The sequence below is a fragment of the Macaca nemestrina genome, chromosome 14, assembly GCF_043159975.1.
Source record: "Macaca nemestrina isolate mMacNem1 chromosome 14, mMacNem.hap1, whole genome shotgun sequence".
Lineage (NCBI taxonomy): Eukaryota > Metazoa > Chordata > Mammalia > Primates > Cercopithecidae > Macaca > Macaca nemestrina.
In genome coordinates this window covers 35,563,186-35,575,738 of record NC_092138.1, presented here as the reverse complement: position 1 = coordinate 35,575,738, position 12,553 = coordinate 35,563,186, and the positions used below count along the sequence as shown (strand labels likewise).

At 35.5% G+C, this 12,553-nt stretch overlaps 1 protein-coding gene and 1 long non-coding RNA gene across 12 annotated transcripts in view; one reads left to right on the top strand and one right to left on the bottom strand.

Moving 5' to 3' along the window:
- Nucleotides 1–12,553, top strand: part of BRD10 (bromodomain containing 10) — a 120,378-nt gene that overhangs the window by 71,394 nt on the left and 36,431 nt on the right. For all 11 annotated transcript variants that reach the window (XR_011612975.1, XR_011612973.1, XR_011612972.1 and 8 more), the window contains 2 exons: nucleotides 7,338–7,453; nucleotides 11,945–12,132. Coding sequence is in view for 7 of the 11 variants with exons in the window: in XM_071078762.1 (XP_070934863.1) it covers nucleotides 7,338–7,453; nucleotides 11,945–12,132 (304 nt within the window). In the remaining 4 variants the exon portion in view is untranslated. The remainder of the gene's footprint in view (nucleotides 1–7,337; nucleotides 7,454–11,944; nucleotides 12,133–12,553) is intronic.
- On the bottom strand, nucleotides 1,661–5,119 carry LOC139358260 (uncharacterized). The gene is made up of 4 exons (XR_011612985.1): nucleotides 5,085–5,119; nucleotides 4,508–4,569; nucleotides 2,762–2,867; nucleotides 1,661–1,792 (listed from the first exon to the last, which is right to left on the bottom strand). It is a non-coding gene; the product is annotated as an uncharacterized lncRNA (long non-coding RNA).

Here is a 12,553-nt window from a genome sequence, read left to right as displayed (position 1 = left end):
CACTCTGTCTCCCAGGCAAGAGTGCAGTAGTGTGATTTTGGCTCACTTCAACCTCCACCTCCGAGGCTCAAGCAGTCCTCCCACCTCAGCCTCCCCAGAAGCTGGGACTACAGGTGCACGCTATCAGGGCCAGCTAATCTTTCTATATTTTATAGAGACAGGGTTTTGCCGTGTTTCTCAGACTAGTCTTAAACTCTTGGGCTTAAGTGATTTACCTGCCTCAGCCTCCCAAAATGCTGGGACTATAGGCATGAGCCACCATGCCTGGCTAATGAATAATTTTTAAAAAGACAATTGAAAAAAAAGCATAAAAGCAGGTCTTAGGAGCTTAAAACTAACAAAATAACTTGTTCGTAATGATGACCGAAGTCATCCAGAGTTAGATTATATTCATATTGTCAGAAAATCTGAAAGACATATTTTAGGAACATTTTAATCAATTTTTAAATAATCTTTTGTATCTAAGGAAGAAACCTCAGTTACATGAGAAATGTGCTTATGTAATGGAACACTTACTGTGGGCCTTTTCTGTGTTAGGCGTTGTGAGAGAATATGAAAAAATAAAAGTAAGTAGGATGCTGTCCCTGCTTTTCAAATATTTCCTGTCTTAATGTCACTTATGTGGAACTTTTTATGCCCCTCTTATGCCAGATAAACATACCATTACTTTGTGGTTTAGATTGTGCTGTGAATTGTTTGAGAACCCATCTTTCTGATAGCATATATAGATCCGTTAAAATTTCATCAATTTATTGGCTAACATCAATTTATTGAAAACAGTCAAATTCAGATACTCAACCAGTGGTTAATTTCTAGTCCACAGTTCGTTCTTCTTTATAAATGAAAATGGTAGCACGTTATCTCTTAAATGTATGTTGTTAGATTTTCTTCCCCAGTGATAGTGAACTACCTTACCAGGAATGTGACCTGTCACCCAGGTTTTCCCCCTCTACAAAGCCAGAAGACAGAGAAACTTGCAATGTTATCATTATTGTTATTGTTGTAGTTTGCCTTCATGCTTTCTATTTAAATGCTAATTTAGAAATATAATGGAAATGTTGGATATACTATTCAATGTATTCAGTGTGGGATGCCTTTAAAGTACAAACACGTTCCTTTTCTCCTAGTCCTAAGTAAAAATTGGTAAAACTATCAAGAGAAAATAATAGCATATGTAATAGTTCATGTTAGAGCTTCTGTCAGTGTTAAAATACTTTTTAACTTTTTTCATATTTATATGGATTATACTATCAAAATAGCACTTTTTCAGGTACTGTGCACCAACATGATTAACATGATGTTTTACTCCCAAAACTGAATATGCAGGAATATGTTAATATGGTGGTAGTTTCTGTAGGTAAGCAGTAAGAAAAATAAGTGAATACTTATTGAATATAGTATTACCTTTTCATTTAATAGTACTTAGACGAAGGAGAATGTCAAATAATTCATTTATTAAAATACTTAGTTACAGTTTATTATATATATGCTGTTTTTATACATGTGAGTTTAGATTATACCTTTGGATATAGTTAGTGATTTTAAATGAGACATCTTTAAGTGCCCAGCTAACTCAGTCAGTAGAGCACGAGACCCTTAAATAAGACTTCTTTTTATAGGGATCCATTTAGCTTTTCTAAAAGGTATTTGCGTTTTAATTGAAAAATATAATATGGCAGGGCGCAGTGGCTCGTGCCTGTAATCCCACTACTTCAGGAGGCCAAGGCAGGTGGATCACTTGAGGTCAGGAGGTCAAGACCAGCCTGGTCAATATGCTGAAACCTCATCTCTACTGAAAAAAAAATACAAAAATTTAAAATTAGTTGGGTGTGGTGGCAGGCATCTGTAATCCCAGCTACTAGGGAGACTGAGGCAGGAGAATTGCTTGAACCCAGGAGGTGGAGGTTGCCATGAGCCGACATCGCACCTCTGCACTCCATCCTGGGCGACAGAGCAAGACCCTGTCTCCAAAAAAAAAAAAAAAAAAGGGAAAGCATAAGATATTGATATTTAATACCTTCTCTACCACAGAATTTATGTCTGTGACAAGAATTAAACTTGTAACAAAAAATGTTTTGTGCTTCATGTGTCTGTGATCTAACAACATATTTGTAAATAAAAGCACATAGGAAAATAGCATTCATACTTTTGTTGTGTAAGTCGTGTTTTGTACTGTTCTTTTTAATAAAAATGTTATCTACACAGTTATACCATCTCCATTTTAAAAAGCATTCTTTGTATATTTTTACATGGTTTTCATGTTTTCTTCATATGATGGCTGATACCTGTTTTGTTTAGATATAAGAAAAATCTTTATAAGTAACTGTATGACTTGTATAAACAAGTGACTTTCACCTAAGTTTAATGTACAAAGCATCTAAATTAAGGTATGCAAAATATATTTGTGGTAATGAGACATTTAATCTAGAATTTATTTATGTCCCTCTTTTTCTTCCTTTTTAGGTATCCAATGTCCCCAGCATCAGTAGATTGCCAACTCCCTCTCCTTGCCACACCCCAGCCAGTGTTATGCTGGTGCTGTTATACTCATCCCAGATTACTGTAGCAGAATGGAGTTGTTCTTTAGTTGTGAGGTAAGTTTCCCTCCCCACTCATTTCACGTACATAGAGATGCAACTTTTCTTTTTACAATATTGTGTAGTTTTGTAAGTTACTTTTTATTTTCCTTTATGATTCCTTAAGTTATTAATCTGTTACACTCAAAAACTTATAAAACTGCATAATATAATGAAGGACTTACCTTGTGACCATAGACCAGTTTCTTTGTAGCAATCCCTATGGGGTTATAAAACCTCCAGTGTTTGGTAGTTGGGCCATCTCATGGAAAGGGAGCTGGCAATCTGCAGCTGCAGTGGACATTGGATGAGAAAGCATGAAAGGTAAGCTTCAAATTTAAATTATATTGTATGCCTTTGGTTCCATAATGTACACTTGAAATTCATACTTTTGTTGATTCATAAAAGAAAAATACTACTTGCCACTTTATAAAGTGACCTTCAGTAAATATTTGAATTATTAAATTCATATAATGCATTGAGATTCTCTTAGTATTTTTTGACTATGAAAATAGTGAAAATTCTAACATGGAAACAGTTAACTTATCCCTGTATTCACATACTTGTTTATAAAGGAAAGTCAGAACTAAAATTAGATGTATAAAGCTTATTAAATATATTTTTATTAGAGAAAGTCATAGCACTACTCCACAAATGATCTTTTACTAAATTATCTGCCATTTTTATCTTTGTTTCTGTATTAATCAGTATAGAGAAAGTCTTAAGAGCCTTTCTGATTTTTATTACATCCATATTCTCTCTTTGTGTTTGAAGATAGAAGAACTTGCTGTTTTGCTTTTAATTCACTCTTAACTTTAGGTCATTATAATTTTAATTATTATTGTAATTATAAAAGTTAAAATAAGTTTTAGAGATTTTAATTCTTACAATACAGAGATACCTACATGTAAATATAGGTACTTACACAATATAATCTATTTCTTCTTTAGGAATTGTCTTTGTGGGGTCCAAGAGATACAGCATTGTATAGTGGAAGGAGATTAGATGCTAGTATTTAGAGTGTAGAATTCTAGTCTAATGGCTGTTTTTATCTGCAAATACAGTTGTGTCTCAGTATCCTTGGGAGATTGGTTCCAGGACCCCACCTTCATGCCAAAATCCATGTATGTTCGAGTGCCTTATATAAAATGGTGTAGTCTTTATGTATAACCTACACACATCCTCCTGTAGACTTTAAATCATCTCTGTATTACAATATCTACTACAATGTAAATGTGATTTAAATAGTTGATATACTATATTGTCTAGAGAATAATGACAAGAAAGAAAAGTCTGTATGTGTTTAGTGTAGACACAACCATTCATTATTTTTTTTCTTCCAAATATTTTATATCTGTGGTTGGATACAGAGGGTCAACTGTACTTCACTGTATAACTTTAGACCATTTTCTTCTAGAAAATAAATGCCCTTTGAGTTTCCTTTCAACTTTAATAATTTCATCCTAGATGAAACATGATCATTGTTCTTTGTTTTTCCCTTGTCCGTGTATATGAATAAAGTTGATCAATCAGAAAAGCTATTAGTAGGTTTTAGTTAATGACCTGATTTAATGTTCAAATAAATATTTGTTTGATTTTTAAATAGATTTTTATATTAGACCCAAGATAAGGCAGATTATCATCTCTAATTTCTTTTATATAACTTTTCTTCTCTTCACGTTAATTTCATTGTATACCATGAAACTCTGAGACCACTACTAAGTAGAAAGGGACAGTGTCATTTTAATTTGATTGGGGTTGTAAGCACCATGTTTTGACCAAAGAAGATGATACATGAAACAGGCAATGTGAGTTTCCCTTTTACTCTCAGTAATTAAAACACCTTAGCTCAAATAGCAATCCCAGAACAGTTAATTTTCAACTTTTTTAAACCTCTGCATGCATTTGAGCAACATAAAAACTTGACTCACATTCTCCATGGCAGGGTATAGGGGTGCCCTTTGTTGTGGTCATTATTTTTCATATGTATCTGCTAGACAAAGCATTTTATCAATCTTTACTTTCCTATAATTTGTGTTATGAAAATAATAAACTTTGTGGTTTGATTTCCAAATATAGAATGATTCAATAAGCATTTTCAAATTATGAATGAAATATTATACCACCACTACCCCAGACTGAAAATATATAAAGAAAGAGAAGAAGGCCACAAAGCATATAACGTTAAAAGATAACAGACATTTCAAAACAGATTACTGGGTGAGACAGAGTTGTATGAAAGAAGTCTGTTCTCTGATCATAATATTTAAGCTTCCTTCCTTATATACAGTCTTCTAGTTCAGTAGTATATTTATATCTGTTTTGGATTAAATTTCTAAGATTAGTAATAAAAATAAAATTAAAAGGTAAAAACTTTCTAATCATTTAAAAACTCTTTTCTACAAAAATTAATATTAATAATTCAACAGAGACAGAAATACAGTTGACAAATATCTTGAAATAACAACATCCCAGCTACACAGTCTCCCCATCCTGTGCCTCATCTACCTAGACCTAAGTAAGTTCTTCTGCATCCCCCACCGCACTACCACATGCTAATCCAGGCAGCAGTCAGACTGCCCAGAGTAATTCTACAACTGTCATTTTTCTCCTGTAACTCCCGCTGAGGAATTCAGCATGCCTGGTGTTCCCTAGCCTTTGAACAGTTTTCCAGTTAATTCTGCCACAAAGAGTATAGTCTCCCTACCATCATACCTTTCCTCTTCTTCTCTCTTTAACTTAGGGAAGATTTACTTCCACTCTCACCATTTCACTTTTTGAAGCCAAATAGTTGAGAAGTGGAAGAATGTTGGTTACAAGTCTACCTAATTTCAATTTTAAGTTCACTTTTTCTAGATGAAAGTTACTTCCTGTTCAATTTTATAACGTATCATGTAATAGTTTTGTGTTCATGGCTTAGAATAAGCATTTTTTACTATCTTATAACATTTCTTTGAGAAAAACTTTCAAGGTGTACATGCCTTATTAAAGGGAAAAGTTACCTATTTTCTATTTTAAGTTCACTTTTTCTAAATGAAAGTTATTTTTTGTTCGATTTTATTGTGTACCAGTTTAATAGTTCTGTTTTCATGGCTTAAAATAAGTACTTTTATAACGTCTCTTTGAGAAAAATAAACTTGTAAGGTGTAGCTCATTTTTAAGTTGGGTCCTTTGTGTACTTTAGAACACATTGAACAAGAGGCCTATCTAAATTAATATTTGAAATAAAAATTACTTTTCTTGAATTTCTTTTCTTAATACTGTGATTCATCATACCATTAAGAAACAAGAATTAGTCATGAGCCTAGGTTCCATATTCATTATGTGCATATGCACATATATAATCTCGTATCTTCCTACTCTTCTAGTAAGCAATTCCTCTTCTAAGATATAAAAACCTCAGAGGTAGAAATTTACCTGTTTATGTGCATAAACATTCTGCTGGTTTAAAGCACAGAATATTTTTTGTAAAACTATACTGTTCATCACACAGGTTTATATATGACTAAAATTTTCATGACTGAAATTTGAAGGTCTATATATATATGTATATGTATAACCTTATGTATATTGGGAAATTTATGCACATGTTTGTAATACTTTTTGCTCTAGATAGTGGTAATTTTTCTGCCTTAGTGTTCTACTTATATGCAAATGGACTCAACAGTTGCTATAAGACACAATCTAAGTTTATGCATGTTAAATGTGACCCATAATGTATATAATTATGTATCTTTTGTTAGAAAGAAAACATGTGGATTGTATGATGTGTGAATTATATCTCAAAGTCATTTCAAAAAAAAACCCAACATGATTATGTAACAGTAGATGATGGTAATAACAGGTATATACTGTGGCTTAGCAGCTATAAATTTATTGTTCCTATGTTATTCAAATAATTTTATATATACAGGTGAGGTGTATCTTCTAGAGGTTTTTATAGCCTGTGTCAGATTGAATTTATGTGATGTACTTTTTAAGAGGTAGTGATGTGATTCTAAGAGCTTGGACTTCAGAATCAGGTAGATATGGGTTTAAGTTATAGGACCTTAAGTCATTTAATCTCTATGAGCCTTATTTTCATCATTAGTAAAGTGAACATAACACTGCACATATCTCAGAAGGCTTTTTGTAAATGCTAGAGCTCTCTCTAGATATATAGATGTGAAATACCTAGGTTAATACTTAGCAGATTGAGAGGACATCAGTAATTATTAACTCTTACTATAGCATTAGAGTATTGAAAACAGTAACTGCTTGGTTGCTTTTCTGGGCTAGAAACATTGTAAAATAAAATAATTGTAAAATTTCCTAGGAAGTTTGTTAAAAAGACTGCTTTTGGACCTGATAACAGACGTACCTTTTCTCTCCCTTTTCCCCACTCTTTGGGAAAATTACAATAACTTTACTGAAATGACCCATGTCATACTTATTTAATGAATTTATATAAATGTTTGTATTTTTACATATATTTAACAAATGACTTATTAAAACATTTACAGTTGATGCAATTTTAAAACATTTTTAAAATTTTTATCTTCCAGTTGGATGAAACAGGTTTCAGATTTCTCTGGTAGAAGTGAGAATTGTTACATATATTGAATGAAATTTATTACAGGATATTTTCCCCCTTTCTTCAAGCTTCTGAAGAAGACATATGTTTTATGGAGTATTGGTGTTTTTGTATTTTACTCAGAAAATAAGTTTTGACATTTACTTTTAGAATAAATCTAAGGGATTTACTTTAAACATTGTTTTTAGGGAAAATGGTATCATCGGAGGCAAGCTGTAAAAGAATTACATAGTACATTGATCCGTCTTTTAAATGAATTGCTGCCATGGGAACCGAAGTTAATGAAGGCTTTCCAAAGAAACAGGTAATTCAAACGTTATAATCTGTTTTACTTATTTTATGGTCCTTAATTTATGATCTTTGGATGATGTCCTGGAATCATTTAGTAGTTTTCCAGTCATTTGTAAATTGGCAGATATTTTTGACTGCCCACTGTGTGCAAGGCATTTTCTAAGCCCTGAGAAAATACTGTTGACTAAACAAAGCCGCTACTCTGTGACTTACATTCTCATGGAAAAAAACACACTCAAATGTCAGGTGGCAAAAGAAGTACTGTGAAGAAAAATAAAGCAAGCTAAGGGGGTTAAGAAATGGCCGATTTGGGCAGGATGAAGTTTACTCTTTAATCAGGTGTCAGGGAAAGCTTCCCTGGTGAGTTGGTGTTTGAACAGAGACCTTAAAGAAATGAGGAAGGGAGTTGTGTGGATTTCTGAGGGGAAAGCAGAGGGAATAAAAGGTACTACAACCCTAGAGTTGATAGCATGTTTGGCGTTTAGTGGAGATGCAAAGAGGCAAGTGTAACCAAAGCCGAGCAAGTGAAGAGAAATGTGGTAACAGGCAAGAGTCAGAGAGGTAAGGAGGAAGGAAGCCGGATCATGTAGATATTTAAGAATTTGAGTTTTTACACTGAGTGAGATGAGAAGTCATTGAAGTGTTTTAAGCAGGGAAGGGATATGATCTGATTTATGTTTTAAAGCGATCACTCTTAACTGTTGGGTTGAGGTAAATATAATGGTACAAAGATGAAAGCAGGGAAACCAGTATACTAGAGCAGTAATCCAGGAGAAAAATGGTAGAGGCTTGGACCAGGATAGTAGCAGTGCAGATACCAAAGAGTGGCTGGATTCTGGATATATCTTGAAAGTAGGATTGATAGAATTTGCTTAAGGATTGGATATATCGGATATGAGAGAAAGTGAGGAGTGAAAAAGATGGTACCCACTATTTTTGGTCTAAACAACTGGAATAATGGAATTGCCATTAACTGAGATAGGGGAAACTCAAGGAGTAGCGAATTTGAGAGGTAGAGGGGATTGAAGAGTTTGGATTTGAACATGTTAACTTTGATATGCTCTTTAGACATCTAATTGGTGTTATTGAATAGGCAGTTTGGTATAGGAGTCTGGAGGTAAAAATTTGGCAGCTGTCAGCATCTTGATTGTATTTAAAGACATAAGGCTGGTAGAAATCACCTAGTATATGATCATAGATAGAGAAGAAAACAAAAGCGAGTACTAGATCTTCCAGCATGTAGAAGTGGCCAAGATGAGTAGGACTCAGCAGAAGAGACTTTGAAGGAGTGCTCAGTAAAATAGGAAGATAGTCAAGGAAGAGAAGTGTTTTGGAAACCAGGTAAGGAAATGTTTCATAAAGGAGGACTGCTCATTATGGGTTGAGGAAATGAGAAATAAGAATTTATTATTTAATTTGGCAACATGAGGATCATATTAATGACCTTGGTAAGCTGTGGTAGTAGAAAAGTGGATAAAAGTCTTAGAAGTCTATTTAGGAGAATTAGGGGAAAGAAATGGAAGAGTCTTCTTTCATGGAGTTTTGCTATAAGGTGGAATAGAGAAATGGAGCAGTATCTGGAAGGAAAAGAGGTTAAGAGAATGTGTTTTGTCGTTGTTGATGTTATAGAGTAACATGTTTGTGTACTGATGGAAATGATCTAGTAGACAAAAAATGGATTCAGGTAAAGGAAGGGACATTTAGTAGAGTGTTATCCTTGATTAGGTAAGAGGATGCATTTAAATGGAGGTGTTAGCTTAGGTAGGGAGATGGAGAATAGGAATATACATTAAGGTGAGTTGCAGATGAGGTGTGAGCATGTGAAAGTTCTCTTCTGATTGCCTCCATTTTTCTTGAAATAAGAAGTAAAGCCATTAACTGAGACCAAGAAGGTTACTGAGAGTGAGAAGGGAGGAGAACTTTATACTATCTCCACATAGATATTTTTTCATTCCATTTTATAGATTGAAAGGGAAATTCATTTTGTGATTATCATTTAGTAACCCATTCTAATACCTTTCACAGCCCTCATGTGCTTCCGTAAAACCCTTAACAATAATTTAAAACATAAATAAATTGAAAGCAATTTTTAACTAACATCTGTTGAATATTTATGTGCCACACATACTGAGAGGTAAGTACTGTTACTATTCTCATTTGTAATAAGTAAACTGATGCTTAGAAAATTAAGGAATTTTAATGTTTTAAAAACCACTTTGGGAGGCTGAGGTGGGTGGATCACGAGGTCAGGAGAGGAGCCCATCCTGGGTAAGATGGTGAAACCCCGTCTCTACTAAAAACACAAAAAATTAGCTAGGTGTGGTGGCAGGCGCCTGTAGTCCCAGCTACTCGGGAGGCTGAAGCAGGAAAATGGTGTGAACCCACGAGGCGGAGCTTGCAGTGAGCCAAGATCGCTTCACTGCACTCCAGCCTGGGCAACAGAGCAAGACTCTGTCTCAAAAAAAAAAAAAAAAAAAAAATTAAAGCCTGGGCAATATGGTGAAACTGCGTATGTATAAAAAATACAAACATTAGCCAGGTATGGTGGTGCATGCCTGTGGTCCCAGCTACTCAGAAGGCTGAGGTGGGTGCATTTCTTGATCCTGGGAGGTGGAGGTTACAGTGAGCCAAGATTGTGCCACTTGTACTCCAGTCTGGCGATAAAGTGAGACCCTATCTCAAAATACTAAATTAAAATTGGAAGTCTTACAACTAGTAAGTAACAGAGGTGGGACTTAAAATCTAATGTGCACAAATAAGAATGTGTAGTAAAAATAAATTGGAGAACATGACCAGGCGTGGTGGCTTATGCCTGTAATCCCAGCACTTTAGGAGGCCAAAGTGGGCAGATCACAAAGTCAGGAGTTTGAGACCAGCTTGGCCAACATGGTGAAACCCTGTCTCTACTGAAAATACAAAAATTAGCCGGGTGTGGTGGTGCGCGTCTATAATCCCAGCTACTCGGGAGGCTGAGGCAGGAGAACTGCTTGAACCCGGGAGGCAGAGGTTGCAGTGAGCTGAGATCGTGCCACTGCACTCCAGCCTGGGTGACAAAGTAAGACTCTGTCAAGGAAGGAAGGGAGGAAGGGAGGCAGGGAGGGAGGGAGGGAGGAAATAGAGAACATATGTTCATATTTCTTTTTTGAATAAACAACACTAAGGGTGAAAGTTGAGGATAGGGTAGAAAACTTCGTTGAAAACAAAAGGAATAATAAAGGATCTCTAAAATACTAGATGTTTCCATCTCTAGTTTCTCAGAAATAAAGCTATTATGTTTTTATATGAAAAGGATCTCTGTGAAAGATTACTTTTCAGCTTTGTTTTCCTAGGCTTAATTTTAAAAAATATTTCTATTAAGACTGAGGGGTTTAGATACAATTACTCCCAGGATTAAGTGATAGATTTGTTACTCTCTGTATAATAGTCGCAAAAATAGATACTGGTGCTTAGAATTTCTGGCTTAAACTTTTAAAAATGACCTTTTAAGATGTGTTATAGTCAGTAATTTTAAGACTCTCTAATCTGTCAGTGCAGCTAGAAAAAAAATTATTGTTGTCTCATTTAATTGGTCTAACAGCAATCTTTATAAAGATGATCAGGCCAGACACCATGGCTCACGCCTGTAATACCAGCAATTTGGGAGGCCGAGGCAGGTGGATCACAAGGTCAGGAGATCGAGACCATCTGGCTAATACGGTGAAACCCTGTCTCTATTAAAAATACAAAAAATTAGCTGGGCGTGGTGGTGGGCGCCTGTAGTCCCAGGTACTCTGGAGGCTGAGACAGGAGAATGGCGTGAACCCGGGAGGCGGAGCTTGCAGCGAGCCAAGATTGAGCCACTGCACTCCAGCCTGGGCAACAGAGCGAGACTCTGTCTCAAATAAAAAAAGAAAAAGAAAAGATGATCAGATGGTATGTTCAAATCTGTATTCTGAAATTTGCAGGTGTGTGTGTGTGTGTGTGTGTGTGTATTTTTTTTTTTTTTTTTGAGATGGAGTCTCGCTGTGTCACCCAGGCTGGAGTGCAGTGGCATGATCTTCGCTAACTGCAACCTCCACCTCCCGGGTTCAAGCAGTTCTTGTCCCTCAGCCTCCCGAATAGCTGGGATTACAGGTGCCTACCACCACGCCCAGCTAATTTTTGTATTTTTAGTAGAGACAGGGCTTCACCATGTTGGCCAGGCTGGTCTCAATTCCTGGGCTCAAGAGATCCGCCTACCTTGGCCTCCCAAAGTGGTGGGATTACAGGCATGAGCCACCATGCCTGGCCAGATACATATAATTTTTTAAGTTTCAAGTTTCTTACGCCTGTACCATAGGTTCTGTCTTCCTGAGCATTGGCAAGACTGAACTAAGCATTTTAGACACACTTTAAGATTAAAGCATAACTTCTAATGACTTAATAAAAAATATTTCCATATGTAGTTTAAAATGTTAAAAGTTAGTTTAGATTTCAAGAATTTAATACATATGTATTATTTGTTATGTTGGGCATTTTATTTCAGGAGCCGCCTAAAGAAAGACTATGATGATTTCAGAAGACAACCTGATCATGATAAATTTACTAGAGAACTATGGACTACTGATGAAGGTGAAGGAGATCTTGGAAAAGACTCTCCTAAGGGAGAAATCAGTAAGTCTATTGACTTAACAGAACCTCTGGATATCCTGGAGAAAGATCACTTTGATTCAGGTAAGCATTAAACCTTTTTTTTAAAATCAGCACAGAAAGCACAAAGAGAAGTTTTTGTTTGCTGTGAAGGCAAAAGATAATATGGTCAATGAAATGCATTCGTTGGAGAAATCTGTTATGTTTTGAAGAAGTACTGTCCACATCCTTATAAGAAGTTTCTGCTAGCCTAGGCAACATAGCAAGACCCCATCTCAACAAAAAAATAAATAAAAATTAGCCAGGCATGGTGGTTGCATCCTTGTAGTCCCAGCTATTCAAGAGGTTGAGATAGGAGGATCGCTTGAGGCCAGGAATTCAAGGTTACAGTGAGCTGTCCGCTGCTTTCTAGAGTGGGCAACAGAGCAAAATGCTGTCTCAAAAAAAACAAAAAGTTTCTTGGAGTCATTATTACATTTCTAGGAGTTTCAGGAGCCAGTGCTTC